The 24,019-nt window shown below is 44.5% G+C and overlaps 1 protein-coding gene across 6 annotated transcripts in view; it reads left to right on the top strand.

The window, feature by feature from the left end:
• The window catches only part of SGCE (sarcoglycan epsilon), a 57,152-nt gene that overhangs the window by 10,864 nt on the left and 22,269 nt on the right, over nucleotides 1-24,019 (top strand). For 3 of the 6 annotated variants that reach the window (XM_021000110.2, XM_021000109.2, XM_078150542.1), the window contains exons 2-5: nucleotides 7,429-7,536; nucleotides 13,764-13,886; nucleotides 15,197-15,354; nucleotides 19,385-19,457. In XM_021000110.2, the coding sequence (XP_020855769.1) occupies nucleotides 7,429-7,536; nucleotides 13,764-13,886; nucleotides 15,197-15,354; nucleotides 19,385-19,457 (462 nt within the window). The remainder of the gene's footprint in view (nucleotides 1-7,428; nucleotides 7,537-13,763; nucleotides 13,887-15,196; nucleotides 15,355-19,384; nucleotides 19,458-24,019) is intronic. The other 3 variants (XM_021000111.2, XM_021000112.2, XM_021000113.2) reach the window with 3 other exon arrangements.

Here is a 24,019-nt window from a genome sequence, read left to right as displayed (position 1 = left end):
CTGTTCCTTTCACTGAGCTATGGAACTACTTTCCTATCTACCCTCTTGCTCTTTAAAGTCTAAGACTCATGGCCTACTCCAGAAAGTGGGTCTGTGCCCATATTTCCCCATGCTAAGGACCCAAACTATGTCAGACGGGTCCAAAAAGTCTTTGGAGAGACCTGGCATTGCAAAGTTTGAAGATGTGGTGTGGGCCGAAATTTGATGCTGAACAGGTTTGACCCTCCCCTGTCACCCTTTGCTTAGACTGCCCTTCCTCCTCACCTCACAGAGTCCTTAGCTTCCCTCCGGAGTTCAGCTCTTGTAGCTTTCTGACACCCCGAGATTACTTTGTATTTTTTGGAATCATTTCTTCTGTCTGGTTAGATGTATATGGCCAGTTTCTTCATAGAGTATGCGAGTTCCTTGAGCGCAGGGACTGTTTCCTTCTGATCTGTGCCCCTCCCTCCCACCCTGGTGCACGCTGTCATCACCTCCCCCCAAGACACTGCCATCATCAGCTTCTTGGTCTCCCAGCCTCAGCCCTTGCTGCACTCCAGTCCAAGTAGCCAGGTCTGACTTCCTGTAAGCCTCAGCTCCTGGCCTTTCTCACTGCTGGTGTATTCCTGTCTCAGGTTACCTCCCATCCGTGCTGCCTAATCTTGTATGAACCTCTTTTTCTTCATGCTCTTCACCCCTGCTAGATGGTGATTCTGGAGGTCAGGGCCTGGGGTTTGCCTTTCTTTGTATCCCCAGCACTTCAGCACAGCGCTTGACATATGTTTGGTGCTTAATAAAGGCTGGACGTCAGAGCTGATGGCTGGCCACATCATAGATTAAACAATTGGAATCAGAGTTGCTGATGAATGGTTGTTTGACAGTCTGGAGGTCCCAAGTGGAGTGCCTCAAGGCTGTCCTTGGCCCTGTCTTGTTCGGTGTTTCTGTTGATTTTGTTAGAGACGTGTAACCTGCTCGTTGGATTTGCAGATGCTGCAATGCAGAGGCCCATTCTTCCATTCAGGGAAGGCTCTACTCAAACCTGCTTTGATCCAACTCTGTCTCTCCCCACCTTTTCTTCAGGACTCTGGTTCTGCCCTCAGAGGCTCCTCCTCCCTAAGATGATAGCTCTCCAGGCCTCTCTCCCTTGCCTCTTGATGAGAAGTCTTCTCCTCAGCCTACAGATTCCCAGCTCCTGCACCTCAGCTTCCTTTCACCATCATGAGGGCTCTTCTCTGGACACTCTCTAGCTTCTCTACTGCCTTCTTAAACCCAGGTGCCCCAGACTGAGCCTGGACTCCCGGTGCCATCTGAGGAGGGCAGGGCATGCCACCCCTGGGAGCTTGGTCCTGGCTTGATGCTGCCTGCTGGGCTGCGATGTCACACTGCATTTACTAAAGCCCACACAAAGCTAAAAATGTCGTAGCTAAAGGTTTTTGTGCAGAGGCCGCTGGACAGAGCACTGGGCTAGTGCTCAGAAAGACCAGAGTTCAAATCCAGTCTCAGACATTCACTCACTAGCTGTGTGATCCTGGGCAAGTCACTTAACCTCTGCCTGCCTTAGGTTCCTCAGCTGTCCAATGGGGATAGTAACAGCCCCTGCCTCCCAGGGTTCTTGGATCGAATGAGATCCTATTTGTAAAGTGCTTGGCACAGTGCCTCAGCCACATTTATACAGTAGGCACTGTAGAAATGCTTATTTCCCCCCGCCCCCGCCACCTTTGTGTGTTAGTTTACTACTTAGGAAAAAGGTGGATTTTTTTTTACCGTAAGAATAATAATAGCTAATATTTATATTTTGTATTTGATTTATGGTTCTATATTATTTATTGTGTAGGTTTCTAATGTGAACACCTACATGAAGGAAGGGTACAGTGGAACAGCTCAGACTTTGGGGTCTGTCCCTGGTCCTGCTTATTCACTGTGTGACTGCTCTCAGCCTCAGCTTCCTCATCTGTAAAACGATGGGACTGCACTAGAGGTCCCTTGCAGCTCCACACGTGTGGTCTCATGTCAAATGTGCAGCAAGAAAGCATGGAATTGGACAGCCAGGATGTGAGCATCCCACAACATTACAAAGAATCCGTCTCCATAGCCCCTCACAAAGCCGAACCACGCTCATTTGCCTACTCTTATACTGGCGGGTCCAGGTTGCCAGAGATAGACTGCCACCGCCTGCTTCTTTTCAGCTTTTTCTCAGCATTTTAAGTACGACTTGCTGAGTCACTGTTCTAGCTTGATCTAGCTCAAGCCTGCACCCAGTGTGTTTTCTGTCTGTCCAGTCAGCCACTCACAAGAGGTGATATTCACACAACCGAGCACAATGATAACACTTTTAAAGTAAAAAAGTATTATAGATACCAATCTATTAAATTAATACAAATTAAAATACATCTTAATACACATGTGAAGGCAAATTGCTCTTTGCCACCAAAGTATGCAGTAGCTCTTGGGGAGAGCCCCTAACAGAGGAAAAGCCTCAGGTGCTTGGGGTACCTCAAAACTGGGCCACAGTCTGTAGGGTTTCAGGCCCATTTAGGGGCTCCTGCCCCTCACAGAATTGTTTCTTAGCTTGCTGCTTTACTCTAGAGCCTCTCTCAGCTGGGCTTGGAGGATGCCAGAGAGAAATGCTTTTTTCTTCTCTGCTCTGAATAGTATTTTTGAGCTCTTTCATTAATAATCCCCTTTAAAAGGCATTTAGAAATTGTTAGCTCTTAAAGAGGATATCCATTCTCTTTAAGCTGGATTAGTGCCTGTCTCATCCAACTGGCTATCTCTGGACAATACAGACCAGATGGGTCAGCTCTTCACTCGCCCAGATACTGCCTGGTCCAGTCAGGCCAGAGCACAGGCTGACTCTTTCAAAGCATCTGCAAAGTGCCCTGACGGCGGCAGAGAGCATGATGCGGTATGTAAAGCTACTCCTGTCTCCAGCTCTGGGTGCTCTCTAGGGTGAGAGCTGGTGCTGCAGAGCTTGGCCAATAGGACACTGTCCTCTGTTCTTCTCTACTGGGACAAAACGTTTTCAGGTTCTTTCATTAGCCATCACTCTCTGAAGGATACTCTTTAATCATACCTCAGTCTCCAAACATTTATTCTCATTATTCTCTGTAATGATAAGCCAGGCATATACAAATTAGCTGATATACCATCATGCTTAGGGTAGCTAGTTGATATAGTAGATAGAGTGCCAAACCTAGAGTGATGAAGACTGATTTTCCTGAGTTCAAATCCAGCCTCAGACACTTACTAGCTGTGTGACCCTGGGCAAGTCACTTCATCCTGTATGCCTCAGTTTCCTCATCTGTAAAATGAGCTGGAGGAGGAAATGGCAAACCAATGCAGTATTTTTTTTGGGGGGGCAAGGCAATTGGAGTTAAGTGACTTGCCCAGGGTCACACAGCTAGTAAGTGTCAAGTCTCTGGTCTGAGACTGCATTTGAACTCAGGTCCTCCTGACTCCAGGGCCAGTACTCTATCCACTGTGCCACCTAGCTGCCCCAACCAAACAATAAAACCCAAATGGGGTCACAAAGAGTCAGACGTGACTGAACAACAATGAAAACCATCATGTTTTGTAGCTTCGAAGTCCTCTACATGGTCTACTACGTCTTTGGTGCCATGGACGCTGCTTCTTTACACTCAGCTCTTTCCAATGGTTAAAAGGTCTTTCTCTGGCTCCTTTCCCATCCAGTCAAGACGTCATTCTTTATTGGTCACTAACAGATTTAAGGGGAGAACTTTGATATCACAGGTGTTTTTTTCTCTCCATAACTGTCCAAATACCATCTGAAAGCTCTATGTCTTCATACACACATTGTGTGTGTGTGTGTGTGTGTGTGTGTGTGTGTGTGTGTGTTAAAACGAAGACCTATTTCTACTCTTCTTAGGAATCAAAATGTTCATCCACACATAGTGGCAATATCCCATATCATTTGACAATAACCAAAAATCTCTTTCTTTGCAAAGACATTTTTTGGTCCCTTTCTTCACTAAACACTTCCATTTATCTTAAAGGGACAATGTATCTTACATCTGTATTTAATGTAGACTTCCTCATACATATGGAAAATTACTTGTTATTATGCCTGTTTTCAGAAAATCAATTCTCCATTGCTGAGAAAGTCATTGCCCAATTTATGTATTATTCCACAGGGCAGGATGACTATTCTCTATGGGCCCCTGCCTTCACCTCATCACAGTTAGAAGATTTTATTTAAAATGAAGGTTTGGCAAAGTAGGTGGCCATTGATTAGGGAATAGCTGGATCACTTGTGGTGTATGGATTGAAGCTGAATGCTGCAAAATGAAAATCCCCAAGTTCTGCCCAGAGACAAGATGTGAGAAGGCCCCTCCCTCTGCTTTGCAGAGGTCGGGCACCATGGCAACGCCGCATATTGTGTCAGACTGCTGCCAGTGTGTTGGTTAGTTTAGCTAAATGGGGTTTTTTCCCTTCCTTTTTATTTTTTGTTGAGAGGAGTGCAGCATTCCCTCTGGGAGGGGTTAGGGAGAGGGATATATTGAGAAGTATAGACAATATAAAAATAAAATGTATTAACACAATTAAATATGTGTGCATAAAATGAAATCAAACAAAATGAAAATGTGCACTTCAAGCAATAAATAAACTTTCATTAAGTGACTACTGTGTGCCAGGCACCATAGAAATACAAAGGCAAAAAAAATTAAACTGTCCCTTTTTGGAGCTTAAATTTCATCATCTTCTTTGCATATTTAGGTTATCTTTATCTTTTATAGGGTGAGAATCAATTTTGTAAACATGGGTTGGGTGAACAATGGTATTTGATACTTTAGGGAGGGAAATGTCTCCAGTCATTCTCACAACATTTTAGTCACTGTTCTTTCCACCAGGATTATACTGGATATTGTGAAGGTTATGGTGAAGCTTTTTTTTTTTTAATAGCCTAACACAGTACCTGGTACATAGTATGTGCTTAATAAATATTTATTCTCTTCCCTCTCCTTCTTCTTTCTTCCATTTGCTGTCCTGCTTCCTTCAATAAAGCCCCCCAATGTCACGAGATAGGTTTTATTTCTTCTGTGTTTATAACCATAAAAATATGGAAATCTGTGACAATTTGGAGACACTGAATCCTAGACTCTCAGAGGTGGAAGGAGGGGTTCCCTGACCCCTGTACCTGAACCAACATCTCTGGAAGGGCAGGCCATCAAGTGAGGGGAGCTCATTACCAACAAGGTCATTCCTAACAAATTTTGGAACAACAAAGGATGAGCTCAGCCTTATCAGTCATATACAAAGTTTTTGTTTGACAGAAGAAAAAATTGCTTTTTTCTCTTCAGTGTCTTTGTTCTAGGACTTATCAGCCTGCATGGGACATGTTTCTAGTTGGCCCTAAGGGCAAGAATTCCCCTTTGGCATCTATTTGAATTGCTATGAAATTTAGGCTAAAAGAAATTACCTTTGTGAAGTGAAAATTTGCTCTATGTAACACTCCAGGTAATTTTTTTTTTAAAGGAAGAGTCAAGTCACATAAAATTATTTTCAGATATTTAAAAAATGTGCTATGGAAATCTTGTCTCCTATAGTCTCTGTGATGTTTTCCTACTTGCTCCATTCTGACTCAGTCATTGATCATTGATGGTGATCTTGTGTGGGGGGGATCAGAAGAGAATCTGGAGTTCAGGCCAGCCACCAGTGAGGAATTGTCAGACCCACCTCGATCTCTGGAAGAGCTCTGTGGAACAGGGGCAAGCACAGCAAAGCCACTGGTTTTCTGGCCTAGAGACCAGAAGGAGTCCTTCAAAGGAGGCCCTAGAGATGGCCTCTCCCTGTGCCTGGCCCTGTTCTGTAGCCTCAGGACCCTTTTGTGTTTCTCTTGGAATCTCCAAAGCCTGGTATGATTCCTGGCACACAGTAGTCACTCAATCAATCGGGTTACATTGGCTACAATAATATAACCTCATAGAGTCCTTGCCCTGGACTAGATGAAGTCCAACCTCTCTGGTCCTCAGCCCCAGTGCCTAAGTGTTTTGTAAGTTTCTAAGGAATTCTGGGTTGTCTTTTGATTAATTTCAGAATTGATGGATTTTCATTTGGGTTCCTCAGAGGGGAAAATGGGCACGCATCCCTACTATGGATGCACATAAGAATCCCGCCTTCATTCTCATTTATCCCCAGAAAGTTCAGCAGAACTTTCAGCTGGAGAATCAGGCCAGCTGGTCATCATCCATCCTCTGGGCTCCAGGAAAGCAGTTAGACGTCCAGTGTGTCACCACCAGCCTCTGCTAAGAAAGACCATAAGATCTGACCCAGCAGCACTTGTGGGAAGAGTTGGGAACACATTCCCCCTTCCATTTGTTTTCATGGCTGGGAAGACGCCCGTCAGATTGAGGCTCCAGATTCTGGGCAGGAGTTGTGCCATCTGGGCAGCCACAGTCAGAATTTTCTGGGCTGGCTCTTTACTCTGGAGTGTCAGCCCCTTTTGGAATTTCAGGGGCACAGATGGCACCCTCTGTGAGGGAGAGTGTCTTCCTATAATGATGCTTCTCCAGATTTTTTCCTTCCTTCCTTGGTTCTGTTACACCTTAAAAAGGTTAGTAGAGATGCATCTGGATCGAGCCCTGGATTTGAAGTTAGGCAATGCAACTTCATATCTCAACTTGGATATTTACTAACTGAGGGACTCAGAGCCTTTGTCTCTTCATCAGCTTCACAGGGTTGAGGCAAAAAAAAAAAAAGCGCTGGGTAAGCCTCGAAGCATTGGTGAAATGTTGAGAAGATGAGAATTTAGGAAATGCTTCATCTGGGTACTCACCTCTTGACTTTAAATATGTCCCTGGCTGGGGCAGCTAAGTGGTGCAGAGGGGGCAGCTAGGTGGCACAGTGGATGGAGCACTGTCCCTGAAGTCAGGAGGACCTGAGTTCAAATCCGGCATCAGACCAAACACTTGACACTTACTAGCTGTGTGACCCTGGCAAGTCACTTAACCACAATTGCCTAAAAGTTTAAAAAAGAAATGTCCCTGGTTGTCGGGAAGTCTGCTCAGTAGTGGCTGTGTATTGAGTGAACCATTGGCATTAGTTCAAGTTCAGCCAGTAGGTAAATGGGGATATTTGGGTTTTTAAACCTGTACGTGCTGAACGTTTTCCTTGTCTTCATAGACTGGAGTTTGGAGAGCTTTACATTCATACCAAAAAAAATGTAAATTGTCTGAATTCTGAAACTTTGGCCTGTAATTTGGGTAAAGAATACTAAGAAATTTGGAAATAGATTTGAGGTAAATATGATGAAACTAAATATCTCCATGTAAATTGTGTGATGTTGAAAACTGTTCCACAAAACCTGGTGCAAAAGTAAAGATACATCAGCTGGGCTAGGAGGGTACCCAGCTAACGGGTTGATCTGTGGGAATCTCTTTTGATTTGACAGGAATTCATTCTTCTTTTGTGCATTTGTTTTATTCTGAAAAGCTGTTTTATTAAGCAGTGCTGGTGACGTAGATGAGACAGTTAACTGGAAGACAAAACAAGCCAACAGTTTTGTTATCAGCAGAAAGATGACCGCTGGGCAGAGCGCTGGTGAGTTCAGGTGGCTACTCGCCCCCGGTGGTGGCATTTGGTGATAGGTCTGCTTCCCCTGTTCCTTCTGCTTTCCCCTTGATGGCTTGAGTTTCTTGACAAATGGTAAATCATTCAGGAAAGAATAACTTCCGTTTCCTCATCTTCTAACCCTTCAGATCCTTTATGTTCTTAACCTCGTTTTTCCTCATGCTGCAGCTCCTGCTTTTTTTCTGCGCAATTGTTGTCCTATGCACAAACTACTTGTGCCTCGTCAGTGCTGGTTGCTTCTAAGTAACGTCACCGTGTGCTTGTCATAATGCTGCAGTCATGGCATTTCAGCCTATCAGGAAGCTGTTGCTAGGAGCTGAATTGTAGAGCAGAAACCTGGAGAGGATGGCTTTCCTGTTACATTCAGCATTTGTATTTCCCTTAGAAAGATAGGGTTGCCATGCTAGGGGAAGGCTAGGGTGCCCACCCTCTGTTTGGGCTCCACAGGGGCTGGACCCCTAGAGGCGTTAGGCCTTTGGTGCTCATTCACTCAGGACTGTGGGATGTGAGGCTCCACCTTCACTTCCCTTTAGTGTCAGAAGAAGAAACACGGAACCATTTTCAGAATGCCAATGATGTTCTGCAGACTTCTGCCTTATCTTATCCATCTCCATCCCAAATGATCCTTTAAGATGTCTCTGACTTCTCATCCCCTTGTGTCAGGGGGCCCTCACCCAACTGGACAGTCAGCTTTGTTTCCCCAACTCCTAAACCAGCCCAAATGGCAGCCAGAATAAAATGGGGCTTACAAAATCTGACAGTGCTTGTGTTAAAGCTCCTGCCTTCCCCCAGCCCATCTTAGCTCCTGTTACAGATATGAAGAGAAGGCTCGTTCACTCAGTATTAGGAGAACGTCTCTAGGCATCCTAGCTACCTGTCTGCCCAAGGGACCCATGGAATTATGGGGAATGATAGGAACATACAAAGCAGGACAGGCTATTCGTGGTAGACGAGTGTTTTCTGTCTCTTCGTTCTTCAGTATTATCTAATTGGCTGTGAATGAGGGAACCTGACTCTCCAGTCAGGCAGTCAGGGCCCATTTAGCATGTGATAACCATGTGCCAGGCACTGTGCTAAACCCTGGGCACAGAAGGACAGATGTGATCTCTGCCCTCAAGGAGCAAACATACTGATGAGAAAGACACCACTGTGTAAATGGAAGGTAATATCAGAGAGAAAAAACAAACAGCTGAGGAAATCGAGGGGATTAGGTGGCACTGGGGGAGTATCAAAGGCTCCCTGGAGAAGGCAGGCTTTATTTGGAGTCTAGAAGGAAGTAAGTCAGGGAAGCCAGGAGGATGTGGGAGGGGGAGAGTGTCACAAGTGTGAAGAACAGCTGGTGAAAAGGTAGGGGACTGAGAGATGGAATGTCCTGTGTGAGCCACAGCAAGGCCAGTGTCACTAGAGCCCAGAGTACATGGAGTGGAGTAAAGTATAAGGAAGGTGGATTTTATATTTGTTCCTGAAGATAATAGGGAGTCCCTGGAGTTAAGGGTATGCACGGGAGGGGCAAGGAACACACTCAGACCCATGCTTTAGGAAGGTCACTGAGCAGCTAAGTGGAGCATAGACTAGAGAGTCAGCTGAGGCATCAGCACCAGCTTGCAGGCTATTGCAGCAGTCCAGGTATGAGGTGATGAGGGCCTGAGCTGGGGGTCATGGGAGCAAGGTCATGGGAGAGAATGTTGGGAAGGTAGAATTGATATGCCTTGGCAACAGATTGGATATAAGAGGTGAGAGCACACGAGGAGGCAAGGATGACTCCAAGCTTGCAGGCCTGGGTAACTGGGAGGCTGGTGGCCCCCTTGACAGTTAGCAGGAGGTCAGGGAAGGGGTAGGTATTGGGTAAAAACATAATTAATTCAGCTTTAGATATGTGGAGTTTGAGACATCCTTGAGATATCCAGTTCACGCTGTCCAAAAGGAGGTTGGTGAGGTGAGGGGTTATGGCTGGATAATTAGATTGGAGAATGTCCTTCATAAGGATGAGAGGTTATTCCTTGAAAGCTGATGAGACCAAGCAAAATAACATAGAAGAAGAAGAGAAGATGGCCCAGGGGAAATCACTGGGAGATGCCCACAATTAGTAGGTATGACCTAGATGAAGATCCAGCAGAAAACACTGAGGAGCCATCAGATGGCTCAGAGAGATGGTTTAGAGAACCGAGACAGGGCAGTGTTATGAAAATCTAGACAGGGTGGAGTGTTAGAGAAGGTGATTGCCAGTGTCAAAGGCTGCAGAGAGGTCCAGAATGACAAGGCAGAGAAAAAATTGAGCAACTGAGAACTCAATGGGAACTTTGGAGAGAGGAGTTTCAGCTGAATGGTGAAATCAGAAGCAGACTATACCGTTACTCCTTGTAACTACAAGGAGTCAGTCAATAAATGTTTCTTAACCACCTTCCATGTTCTTCTAGGCACTATGCTAAGTGTTGGGAAGGAAGGTAAGGCAGAGAGCATACAATGGCTTTCACAAGGTGGTTAGCGTAGAAGGGAAGGAGAGATAGGAGACAAGAGCTGGCAGGCCTGGTCAGATCACAGGGAAGTTTACAGGGATATCTTCCATCCTGCACTGTTACAGTCTTCATCCAAGTGTAGGATTTGATATTTACCTGTATTAGCTTTAATCATGATTTAGGCTAATCATGCTATCATTTAGCCTACTTCATCATTTCTACATTGATAGCACAAAATTCTGTGAGCTACTTTGCTGAATTTTAGGATATGCTCTATTTCAAGTATTGCCTGATCTTCCAGGAATCCAGGAAGGAACATTTCAGTTGAGGGGTAGGGTTGAGAAGTGAGCAGATGAGTAGCAAAATGACCATATCGATGCATGAGAAAGAAGGATGGATTGGAGGAAGGACAGTGTGGAAGTGGTTCAAGTGGACTGTGCTGTTTGGGATGAGGCCTTGGACAGAGCAGAGATCGGGAAGAGGGGCTGGGTGCAGGAAGCTTTGAGCATCGGTAGAGCCACGACCCGATTCTGTGGAAATGGGCTCTTTGGGCCATGTAGGCTCAGGGTGGGTGGGCTGCATTTGGACCAGACTTCCATGGACTTATCTCAGGCCTTGAATTGAAATAAGAAGAAAGAGGTAAGTTGGCCCTTAGCTGCTATTGTAAAGAAGTCAGCATGCTGTCATGTGTCTGCAGACACAGATGGGGCTTCGGCTTGGAATCTTTCCATTTCTATTTTGGGAGGCTGTTGTGGATTTCCCCCTCCAGTCAGAGGAGTTGTGGGTTGTTGTCATTATTTTTACTACAGCGAATTAGGGCCTACCTACTACTAGCTGTGTGATCCTGGGCAAGTCACTTAAACTCATTTTGCCTCAGTTTCCTCATCCATAAAATGGGGGGGGTCAGTCAGTCACTAAACATTTATTAAGTGTCTGCTATGTGCCAGGCACTGTACTCAGTGCTGGGGATGCAAAGGAAGGCAAAAGACAAGCCCTGCTCTCAGGGAGCTTACAAGCTGATGGGAGAAACAACCAGCCAGAAAGTACTCACAAACAGGCTGGAGAGAATCAACAGAGGGAAGACCCTCAAATGAACGTCCTGTAGAAGGTGGGATTTTGGCTGGGACTTGAAGGAGGCCTGAGGCAGAGATGGGGAGGAAGAGAGTTTCTGGCAGGGGGAACAGCTGGAGAAGATGCCAGAATTGGGACGTGGGGGGCTTTGTGCAAGGTCCAGCATGCTAGAGGCCGATGTCACTGGACAGAAGGCTAAGTGCATGGGGAGGGTGGCTTTTAACACCAACACGGTCTTGTCTTTGATCTTTGATCCTCCAGGCCACAGGGAGCCACTGCAGTGGCCTGAGCAGGGGAGGGAGCAGGTTCAGCAGGGGGCCGCAGGATCCTCTCAGGGCCTTTTCAGCTCTAACCCATGAGTCATGCCTTTGTGGGGTAGAGGGAATTCCCCACATGGAAACTCACTGAGGAAGACCTCCGGCCATGCCTGGGGCAGTGAGTGGGTGTGCCTGGCCCAGGCTCACCCTGACAGCATTTGCCTGCTTGAACCCTAACTCTTTGCACTCTAGCTTGCAGCCTCTCTCCTTTCTTGCGAAACCTGCAACTAAAATTGAAAGTTACTAGTTGACGAAGCTATGGACCAGTGAGGTATTGGGAAAGTGACTATTTCTGCAAGGGTAGTTTGCATGAGATTTTAGAATGCACCTTTTGGGGCAGCTGGGTAGTGCAGTGAATAGAGCACTGGCCCTGGAGTCAGGAGGACTTCAGTTCAAATGCGACCTCAGACACATGATTACTAGCAGTGTGTGTGACCCTGGGCAAGTCACTTAACCCTGATTGCCTCGCCCCCCTCCCCCCCAAAAAATTTCCTTCAAAGCTAACTCAGCCGAAAGCTGGAGTTTCCTTGGCAGAATATCTGCTCTTAGAAGGCTTACTGATCCTCGGCCACCAAAGGAGCCACTTGGTCTTCCACTCATTTGGCCGGAGCTGCTCCCAAGTGGTATGGGAGCACTGACACCCAATGCTATACCATTGCTGTTGGGTCTTGGGTTCTACTGATGCTTATTTGTCCTTGGAAGATGAGGACCCAGCGGCTCTAGGGTGGTGGGATGGTTCTCCTCAGGTATGTGAATGTAGTAGTCGTGTGGTGTGGTGGGAAGACCTGGCCTGGGAGCCAGGAAGACCTGGGTTCAAGTTTTCCAGCCCTGACCCACACTGGCTGTGGGACCTCGGACGTGCCAGTGAAGGGACCATTGCCCTAAGCATTTTTCTAAGACTAAACTGCAGAGATAGGGCCACTTTGCATTGATAGAGGGAGTTTGCTTAGAGGAGGTTCCTAGACCAGTGAAATAACGTTGGGTCCCTCACCGCTATCCTTAGGAATGCCTCAGTCCATGGAAATAAAAAGCTCCCAATGTCTGTGCACGGTGCTGCCAAGCAGCAGCCTCAGGGGCAGTGGCCTTGCCCACTTGCCTGGGCCTGAGGCACGTGCTGAGGGGTCCAGAGTGAGGCCAGTGCCTTTAGGCCACACTGCTCCGCATACAACAGCACCCTGGTTAGTTTTAAAGCCAAGGCTTTTTTTTTTGGGTGGGAGTGGCCATCTTGGGCTTCCTTCCCAGGTGGAGGCAGTGGCTGAGTGGGAAGGTCACGCTAGTAACCACCAGGTAGCTTTGCTTCACCTTTTGCTAACTGGTCATTTTGGCTCTTTGGAGTCTGTGGTATTGAAAAAATGTGGGGGCACTAGGAAGCACAGTGGATAGAGCACCGGCCCTGAAGTCAGGAGTACCTGAGTTCAAATCCGGCCTCAGACCAAACACTTAACACTTACTAGCTGTGTGACCCTGGGCAAGTCACTTAACCTCAGTTGCCTTCAAAAAGAATGTTGTGTACTGGCCAGGAAACAACAGAAAGGCAGTGTGGCTTATTTCTCGGCATAATTCAGCAAGTGCAAGTCCTATTTCAAGGGAACACATGGGCTGGTGCCTGCAGACACGGTTTCCATGTTTCTTCTTCCTTTGCAAACAAGGCAAGGCAAGGTAATTATTTTGGCTTTGTGATTGTGTTTGGGTTGTTCTGTGACTTTGCTATTAAGGACTGAAAAGCCAAACTGTAGCCCTGGTGGCATTCTTTACCTGCTGAGGCACCGGGGGAGATGGGCTGCTGGATTTGGCTGCCCCCCCCCCCCGGATTTACTGCTATTTCTCGCCTGTCTGTGACTTTGAACAAACCTGTTTCCTTATTTGCAAAATCTGGTCAGATTTCCCCATAAGGAGGTGCTTTGTAACCCTTTAAAAGCTGAAGAGAATAGGAGTTAGTAACAATTCCTGTGTTGCTTGTATGGAGGTAAGCATGCTGCTGGAAGAGATGAGGAGAAAGCTGTGGCCTTCCTGGGTGAAAGAGTTGGGCCCTGCTGCTGGACTCAAATGTATCCTGAGTGGGCTGCTACAATGTATCCCTAGGGTGTATGTCGTCTGTCTCCTCCTGCTCAGGGGCTGCTTGGCCCCCTCTGGCCCTGTGATGCGCAAGCTGCCTCTAGGCTCCAGAGCCTTTGTTGTGAGCTTTGTTCTAAACTGGCCACAATGTTACTAACCAGTGTGTTTGGCCTGTTGCTTTTCCTTTCCCAGATCTGTTCACAGCATGGAAATAGCGCAAGGCTGGGGCTTGCTGCCCCCTCTAGCCAGCATGTCTCACCCACCTCTTTTCTGTCTCTCCTCTTTCCTCCCTTTTCAGTGTACACCATTCTCTCTAAGGTACAGGCTGACCGGAACGTGTACCCATCTGCTGGAGTCCTCTTTGTTCATGTCTTAGAGCGGGAGTACTTTAAAGGGGAGTTCCCCCCCTTTCCGAAACCTGGTACGGGACCCTTTCATCTTTCTGCAGGGAAGGGTGGGGCGCTGGGCAGCCCAGGGGTCGGTTCAGTCTTTTTGAATGTCTGCATTGGGCCTGACAGAGGGCCCACATTGCAGGGGGCTAATGCGTCAGGAGGGAAGCAGATGAAAAAGTGGCAAGATTGTTTTTAGCTTCAGCAGCATTAGCTTAGGGCACATATCTGATGACTCTCACTGGACAATTGGCATTTTCCCAGTGAAGCATTATAATGTTTGCAGGACATTGGGTTTTGTGACATGTCCTAGAAGGCCTCTTCTTCATGCTTCCAGAGGAAGTTAGGGTCAGGGTCTACAAACACTAACGTTAAGTAAGTCCGTAAAGACTTATCATGACATCAGATTTATTGGAATGGACAATTTTTGCTGGCCACTTCCATCGGTTCTTATTGGGAGCATTACTAATGGCAGGCTAGAATCAGCCGCAAGATGCAAGGAGACAGAGGAAAGTGGAGAAGAAGAAGGTAAATTTAGTATTTACTTACATGATGCATGAACATATAAAAAGGTCTTTGCATTGTGTGTGTATACATCTGACTAGGTTTTCAAAAATAAGGAGAAAATACTCCTTTTTTCAATTTTTATAATGGTAGTATCACTCTTGAAAAATTCATTAAATGTAGTGGTTTTCTCAGGGTTAGAACGTAGTCAAGTGGAAAGAAAACCTTTTCATCACAGAATCGCTCTCCCCCATCCCCCTCAAACGTTGCCCTGTTTTCCAGTAGGGAGGACGTGCACCCAACGTGGAAGTTTCTTTCTCTGGATGGCTGGTGCCTCTTGAGATCCAGCCTCTCAGCTTTGGGCCTGAGACAGGCTGCTCAAGTCACCACTGCCTCCCACCCTTCCCAGAAAGGACAAGTGGTGTTAACTGCTCTAATTGTTGTTTGTTCTTGTAATGTAGGGTCACCCCTTGAGATCAGTAGCCCAGCCCAGTCAGTCAACAAGCAGTGTGTGCCAGGCACCCATCTAGCCTAAGGCCACTCATAAGGGTGGTGCACGTCACTTTTCTCTCCCTTTCATGAGCAGGGAACACCGGGCTTCCTAGGGGGTTTGGGGAAGGGGCCTTCTGCCTCTCAGCAGATCAGAGCAACCTCCAGTGGACCTCTGCCCTGCACACTTTTCTGGCATCTAGGAAGGACTCTTAGCTTTATTATCTTAGCATGTTTGGCATTATCTTAAAAGCAGGGGAGACAGAAATGTTTTCATAAACGCAATCGAGTGCACGTGGGGACGATGGCTGTCTTGCATGCTTTCATTAACAGCCTGTTTCTTACCTAGGTGAGATAAGCAATGACCCCATTACATTTAATACAAACTTGATGGGCTACCCAGACAGGCCCGGATGGCTGCGCTACATTCAGAGGACACCCTACAGTGATGGCGTGCTGTACGGCTCACCGACAGCAGAGAACGTGGGAAAGCCGACTGTTATTGAGGTACACTCAGCCTGGCCGTGCCGCCTGGGGGACTTGTGATCCGGATGGGGCAAGATCGGGAGTCTCTCTGCTTTTCCCCATTTTAGTGAGACGTTGTCTGGGAAGACTTGGTAGAAATACATTATCTCTACTTCTGTTCATGGTGTCTTTGGATAGCAGTTTTAGATGGTTACCAGAAAATCTCACAGATTCCTGCAACCCTGGGAAAGGCCAAGCTAAATTAGCAAAAAGGTTGAATTATGAAATATTTTAAAAAAGAAAAGTCTGTGCCTTGTACCTACTTGTATTTGAAAGTTCTACTGACATCCCCTCCTCTCAGAGTCCTCAGAGCAAGGGGACCCCTTCTCCATGAAGCCTGTTGTAATCTCCCTTGGTGAAAGGAATCTCAGAATTTTCCCAGCCCATGACTGGGACTTCTCCTTGCCTTCTTCTAGCACATTTGATCTTTGTTGAGCAATATTTCTCTCCCTCCCACATTGAAGTGGAAGTTCCTTGGAAACAGGGTCTATGGTAACCCTTAGACATTGTGGGTACCGATATTTCTGTGTTGCCTTCACTCTTACAAAGTACTTTACCTGTGTGGCAGTTGGGTAGGCTCTGGGTGCTACCAGGCTATCCCCACACATGTCTGGCTCCTTCCCCTACTTTCTAATATTGCAAAGAGCAGCAGGCTGTCCTGTAATTAATTGGTCAATCAATTAACCCTCTGAGGAGATGTTGTACTTTGTGTGACCATCTGGTGTCACTGTGACTGCCCATGAGCAGTTCCCCGTCTTACTAAACCCATGAAGGAGTCAGTGGCCCCCAAGACCTCTCAAGGTAGAGCTTGGAATATGTCCAACTTAACCAAAAATATGAAATCCTTCTTATCTCCATGGCTTGAGCCCCCTCATGTAACTTGGATTCTTCCCTCCATCACAGGGTTAAAGGCCTTCTCATAGGATTAGACAGTTCCCTTTGAACATAGCTATGGGATTTGTCTAAATAGTCAAGCAGCCTGGAGACCCACACAGTCAGTCAGAAGCTTCCAGATGCTATCTGCAGAGCTGCTGTAGTGTAGGCTCCTCCCTTTCCCCTCCCATTCAGCCCAGCCAATATAGGGGGGCTGGGTTGAAAAAGAAAGGATTGGGCAAGGCTGAGAATGCGCTGAGATTTCTTCAGCAAGCACTGGGTAGCCAGGGAGGGGAAAGGGCTGAATCCCACTGCTGTGCTTATGGTTCTCAGCCTCCCGTGCCACCTAATCAGTCCTGAGGCCCAGATCTGCTACCCTCTTCTCCCCCTGAGCTGCTTTCTAGGTTTGTGCATGGCTTCTAACCCAGCAAACACTCACTTTAGAATAATCTCCAGTTCTTCAGTTAGTTCATTGGTTTAGGAAGCTCCCAAGTGGGCAGACTGAACCTCAGAGTGCCTCCATAGCTTGCTCGAGGTCACAGAGATAGCAGACACCCAAGCTCAGCTGACCTTGGAGACTCTGACCTTCCCATTGCACCACACTGCCTCCTGCCCGTGGAGATGGTGAGGACTAAGAACTAGGTACAAAGGTGGCTTTGGGCAAAGGAATGAGAGAGGCCAAAGACACAGAGTCCCAGCAGAAGCTCCACAGTTCTGTACTGGGAATGTTTTCTTTGAGAAAAGACCCAGGAGGCCCTGGGCCCTGGAAACACCAAATTAACCACAGGAAATGAGACAGATTCTGGTTACTGGCGCAGAAGTGATCCCACAGTTGGATCGGCAACTTGTCAGGGCAAAGAGCAGAATTAAAAAGTGAGATGAGAATGGAAATGGCAGACAGATAACTCCATCCTGCACTGTCTGCATGAGTGATTAGCAGTGAGAAAGGCAAGTGGACATCAGCACCGATGATCACAACTGCCGCCCCAAGACCAGAAGGTCCTCAAAGCCAGTCATCTGCTCTCTGCAAAGAGATGGAGGCCAAAGGCAGGGCAGCTTAGGGCAGTGGGGGGCGGGGGGGGCAGGGAGTCTGTCCAGCGATGGAAAACCCACAAATGAGCGTTATCTAGGCTGTGCTATGTTTTTACTTATTTGTTAAATATTTCCCAATGACATTTGAGTCTGATTCAGCCGCATTTGGGAGTTAGAGTAAAAGTCATTGGTACCATCTTACAAAGATGGATAGTGGATAATAATGGGCAGCATTGTCTCATAAAGGAGAGAGAATAAAACCAGGCAAGAGAGCCAATTTACTTTGTAATTTACTTTGATATAATTAAAAGTTAAGCATTCAGGAATGAAGATGGAAGGAAGATGACAATCCAAAGAAAAATGGAAAAGATCTACAAAGATTATTAGAACAAATGGTTTGCCCTGCCAACGACTGTGGATCTTCCACTCTTGTACCCTAGTCCATCCCCATCTGCGATGTGCTGGCCTCTTGTGGCGAGGAGGGAGATGTCATAGAAATGGCAGATTTGGGCCACATCTATATAGAGAAGATTTATGCCAGAAGAGGCACAGTGGAGAGAGTGCTGAGGGATTGATATGAAAGGTATCTGAAGGAGGGAAAAGTACCAAAGATGTGGAAATAAATCTTGAATCTTATTTATACCCCAAAAGCTAAGAAAACATCAGCACCTACTGATCCTTCTGCCTGCCCTCCATCTAGACGCCACTGTTTACACGTGAAATCAGGGGCATCCTTGACCAGTGCAGCAAGAGGGAGCAAGCAGGCTCTCGATGAATAGTCAGCAATGGGCCACACCTTTACTATTTTGGAATCAACTGAAAGATGTGGAGAATACCAAGTCCCACTGGGCTTCTTGTTGGTTACACTCAAGCATCTGATTCAGTGGAACAAAATGCCACCTTTGAGGCTCTTTCCCAATGAGGCATCTCTTAGCCTTACATCAAAATTTTTCACAACTCATTGAAAGACCTAACAGCAGAGATAGCTTTGTTTGATGGCCCTCTGATTAGCAGCATCAGGTGAGGCACAAAACAGGGAGATGTCTGCTCTCTAAATGTGGTCACCACTGGCATGGAGGAGATACAGCAGAGTCCAGGCCAAGGAGAGATTCCCTGGGGGTTGGAGACATCCTCCAGTTGTTCCTGTTTGTAAATAACATGGGGCTGTTGGCCTCAATTCCTAGGACTGTGCAGAGCCTCCTGGAAGTGATCCATAATCGTTTTAAAAGTTTGGCCTAACCATCCTCACAGGATAGACCAAGTGGACAAAGCATTCTGATGCCCAGGTTTCATTATTGTTGTTCATCCTTTGTTCTTGAAGAGGACCAGTGGCGTCAGGGGGTTGATGTCTTGACTTGCGAGTGAATTGGATTTAAGTGAGGCAGGCCTGCTCAAAGTCATCAGCCTCACTCTCTCCTACAGAGTCATCTGAGTCCAGTGGCAAGACATACGTCAGGACGACTGGAGAGGGCCTCGGATGCATTGGCCTTTTTAGGAAGGTCTTTCCCAGGTCTCAGTTTGTCCAAGACAACACCCATTTATGATTTAAGGCTAGGTAAGAAATGAGGCAAAAAATGGTTTAGTTTGCCTACTAAACAAACAAAGAAAAAAACAACAGCCCTCAAACAGAGAGGGAAAGACCCTCAAGGTTTTTGGGCAAAACAGAAACAACTGCTGTTCATTCTGAGCCATTTACTCAGGACCATTCACTCTGAGCCAAGATCTCAACGTGCATTGGGGTGGAGACACTATAGAGATTTCCTGTAGGTCTCTAGGTCTGGGACAGACGGTATTGACGGACAGTGAGTTGGGCTGGGTGTTGGACAGGAGGAAGAAATCAGCACTGGGAAAGGCCTAGATCCAGATGTGCAGAGGAGGGGAATGGGAGGGGTTGATGAGTGGCCTTCATTTTATTAAACCAGATTAGTTCATTATTATCTGACTGCAGCCCAAAGTTGTGGCTTATTCTGGCAGAATAAAGAAGCCCGTTTTGTCAGTCTGAAGGTGAATGACAAATGTCAGCAGAATGGAGTCTTCATTGACTCATCATCATTGTATTTTCAGATAACTGCACTGTTTCACAGCTTGCCCTTTTTTCTCATTCTAGATAACAGCCTATAACAGGCGCACCTTTGAGACAGCGAGGCACAACCTCGTCATCAACATCATGTCAGCAGAAGGTATGTATGAAAGAAAAGGGCCTTTGGAGTGTGGTAGGGGTCTGGGGGCACATGCTGAATGTGGACTTAGCCCGAGCAGAGCTAGGGCTAAACAGCAGGAAGAAATGTTGCTGAAAGTCTCCTGAACCATTTTATTCTCGATCTCCAAACTGAGGGGGCTCTGTGGGGTTTTCCCCGGCTCTAACCTAGAATCAAAGTGGGACACACAGACACACACACACACACACACACACACACACACACACACACACACACACATACACATTTAAATCCTACTTACTGTCAACTGCTTATGTGACTTTGGACAAGTCAATTCCACTTTCTGGGCCTCAGTTGCCTCCCTGTAAAAAGCAGGGACCACAGGTCCTATGGTCCTTTTAAAAATGTATTTGCCAGAGTTATAGAAAGATTACTACAGAATCCTGATATGAAATTGTTGGCTTGAAAACCAATAACTTCTCAGACAAAGTTAAAGCTAAAATAGATTTAATTGAAAGAGACAAGCAGGGAAACTACATTATGTTAAAAGGTACCCTAGATAATGAAGTAATATCAATACTAAAGATACATGTACCAAATGCTATAGCATCCAATTTATAAAGGAAAAGGTAAATGAATTACAGGTGGAAATAGATAGCAAAACCATAGTAGTGGGGGACTTCAGCTTTCTTTTCTCAGAACTAGATACATCTAACTAAAAAATAAATAGGAAAGAAGTCAGAGAGATGAATAGAATCTTAGATAAGGTAGATATGTTAGACATCTGGAGAGAACTGAATGGAAATAGAAAGGAAAAACCTTTTTCTCAGCGATACATGTCACCTTCACAAAAATTGATCATATATTTGGGAATTAAAACCTTATAGTCAAATGCAGAAAAGCAAAAATATTAAACGCATCCTTTTCAGATCATAATGCAATAAAAATTACATTTAATAAAGGACCGTGGAAACACAGATTAAAAATTAATTGGGGGACAGCTAAGTGGTGCAGTGGGTAGAGCTCTGGCCTTGGAGTCAGGAGGATGTAAGTTCAAATCCAGTCTCAGACACATGACACTTACGAGCTGTGTGACCCTGGGCAAGTCACTTAACCCCAATTGCCTCACCAAAAAGCAAAAAATAAAAAATAAAAAATAATGGAAACTAAATAACCTAATCTTAAAGAATAAGTGGGTCAGAGAACAAATCACAAAAACAATAAATAATTTTATTGAAGAGAATGATAATAATGAGACAATATACCAAAACTTATAGGAAGCAGCAAAGGTGGTAATCAGAGGAAAATTTATACCTTTAAATGCTTACATCAGTAAATTAGAGAAATAGCACATCAATGAATTGGGTATGCAGTTAAAAAAACTAGAAAAAGAACAAATTAAAAATATCCAATTAAACACCAAATTGGGCATCTTGAACATTAAAAGTGAGATTAATAAAACTGAATGTAAGAAAACCATTAAATTAATAAACAAAACTAAGAGTTGGTTTATGAAAAAAATAGTTAAACCATTGGTTAACATGATTTTTTAAAAAGAGAAGAAAACCAAATTACTAGTATCAAAAATGAAAAAGGTAAATACACTACTAATGAAGATGAAATTAAAGCAGTTATTGGAAGTTATTTTGCCCATTTGGATGACAAAAAATTTAATAATCTAAGTCAAGTAGAATACGTATATAAACTGCCTGGATTAACAGAAGAGGAAATAGAATATCAAAAAAAACCCCTTTATTTTAGAAAAAGAAATTGAACAGGACATAAATAAGCTTCCTAAGGGGAAAAAAAAGCATCAGGACCAGATGGATTTACAAGTGAATTCTACTAAACGTTTAAAAATCAACTCGTTCTAATATTAAATAAAAATTATTTGGAATAATAATAGGCAAAGAAGGAATCCTGCCAAACTCCTTTTATGAAACAAATATGGTACTGATACCTGAACCAGGAAGAGCAAAAACAGAGAAAGAAAATTACAGACCACTTTCATTAATGAATATTGATGCAAAAATCTTAATAAAGTACTAGTGAGGAGACTACAGCAATATGATTATACATTGTGACCAAGTGGGATTTATACCAGAAATGTGGGAATAGTTTACCATAAGGAAAACTATTAATAATTAACATAATTGATTATATCAGTAACAAAAGTAACAAAAATCATATAATATCAATAGATGCAGGGGGAAAAAAACTTGTGACAAAATACAACACTCATTTCTGTTCAAAAACACTCGAAAGCATAGTTATAAATGGATTTTTCCTCAAATTGATAAGAAACATATGCCTAAAACTATGAGCAAGGAATATCTGTAATGGGGATAAGCTAGTGGGGAATATGTGGCCTCGAGGCCACATGCAGGTTCCCCACCCCAGATAGAAGTCTTCTCAATAAGATCAGGAGTGAAACAAGGATGTCCATTATAACCAATATTATTCAATATTATACTAGAAATGCTATCAATAGCAATTAGGGTTAGAGAAGAAAAAGGAATTGAAGAATGGGCAATGAGGTAATAAAACTATCTCTTTTTGCAGACTATATAATGATATACTTGGGAAATCCTGGAGATTCCACTAAAAAGTTAGTTGAAACAATAATTTTAGCAAAGTAGCAGGATAGAAAATAAACCCACGTAAATCATCAGTGTTTCTATGTATCACCAACAAAGCCCTGCCAGCAGAGATAATGAGAGAAATTTCATTTAAAATAACCATAGACAATATAAAATATGTGGGAGTCTGCTTGCCAAGACAAACCCAGGAACTATCTGAACAGAATTACAAAACTCTTTTTGTACAAATAAAGTCAGATGTAAATAATTGGAGAAATATTAATTGTTCATAGGTAGGTGGAGCCAATATAATAAAACCGACAATTCTACCTAATCATCTTATTCAGTGCCATCCCACTTAAACTACCAATATTTTGTTAAGCTAGAAAAAATAATAAAATCATTTGGAAGAACAAAAGGTCAAGAATGTCAAAGGAATTAATGAAAAGAAAAATCACAAAGGTAAGAGGTTTAGCAGCACCAGATCTTAAATGGTATTAGGTGGTAATTATCAAAACTTTCTGGTACTGGTTAAGAAATAGAAAGGGGGATCAGTGGAACAGAGTAGACACAGTAGTAAACAACTTACCTGGTGTTTGATAAACTCAAAGATTTAAGCTATGGGGATAAGAATTCACTATTTGGTAAAAAAAAAATTATTAGGAAAACTGGAAAGCAGTCTGGCAGAAACTAGGTATAGATTGAGATGAAGATCTTACACCATTTACCAAGATAAGGTCAAAATGAATACATAACCTAGACATAAAGGGATATTAGAGGAACATGGAACATATTACCTATCAGATTTATGGATAGGAGAAGAATCTATGAATAAACAAGAGACAGAGGGCATTGTGGGACATAAAACAGATAATTTTGATTACATTAAATTTAAAAGGTTTTATACAAATAAAACCAATGTAGCCATGATTAGAAGGAAAGCAGAAAATTGGGGGAGAAAATTTATGGCCAATTTCTTGGATGAAGGCCTCATATCTCAAATATACAGAGGACTGAGTCAAATTTATGTATGACAAATTTATATATATGACTGAGACGTTCCCCAGTTGATAAATGGTCAAAAGGAAGAAATCAAAGCTATATGTAGTCATGTGAAAATATGCTTAAATCATTATTGATTAAAGAAATGCAAATTAAAACAACTTTGAGGTGCCATTTCACACCTATCAGATTGGCTAAAATGATTGAAGGGGGAAATGAAAATGCTGGAGGGAATGTGGAAAAATTGGGACCCTAATTCCCTGTTGGTGGAACTGTGAACTCATGCAGCCATTTTGGAGAGCAATGGGGAATCATGCTCACAGCCTTATAAAACTGCATACTCTGCACCCAGCAGTACCACTGTCAGGCCTGTTTCTGAAGGCAATCAGGGAAAAAGGAGGAGGACCTCTGTGTCCTAAAATATCGATAGCAGCTCTCTTTGTGGTGGCCAAGAACTGGAAATGGCAGGGATGCCCATCATCTGGGGAATGGCTGAGCACGTTGTGGTGCAGGATTGTGATGGAACACTGCTGCACTTTAAGAAGTGATAAGCTCTGTGATCTTAGAAGAACATGCATGAAATAATGGAAAGAGCAGAACCAAGAGAACGTTGTCTACAGGAACAGCAGTATTGTTCAGAGTAACTGTGAATGACTCAGCCATCCTCAGGAATGGCGTCATTCAAACCAGCTACGAAAGATCTATGAGGGAAGGTGTTCTCCACCTCCCAAGAGAGCTGATCTAGGAAGTGTGGAGTGGATGGTTCCACATATATGTCTGTATCAAATGTGGAGGGCGGGTGCCGACTCGGAGTTTAAAGTGTAATGAAGTAAACAAATGAAAAAATGACAGTCACATAAGTCACCATTTGTTTCCCAGTACTTAGCCAATAGGCAAATATCTGAGAAAGTCACCTCTTTAAATGTGTGTATGCTCAGATACTAACTGATTTCCTAAGATGTGCCATGATATCTTTTTGAAAGATGTGGATTTCTGAAAATC

Source organism: Phascolarctos cinereus, unplaced genomic scaffold, assembly GCF_003287225.1.
Source record: "Phascolarctos cinereus isolate Bilbo 61053 unplaced genomic scaffold, phaCin_HiC Scaffold_1;HRSCAF=81, whole genome shotgun sequence".
Classification (NCBI taxonomy): Eukaryota; Metazoa; Chordata; class Mammalia; order Diprotodontia; family Phascolarctidae; genus Phascolarctos; species Phascolarctos cinereus.
Note: the sequence above shows the minus strand (reverse complement) of the source record. Positions and strands in the feature narration are given on the sequence as shown.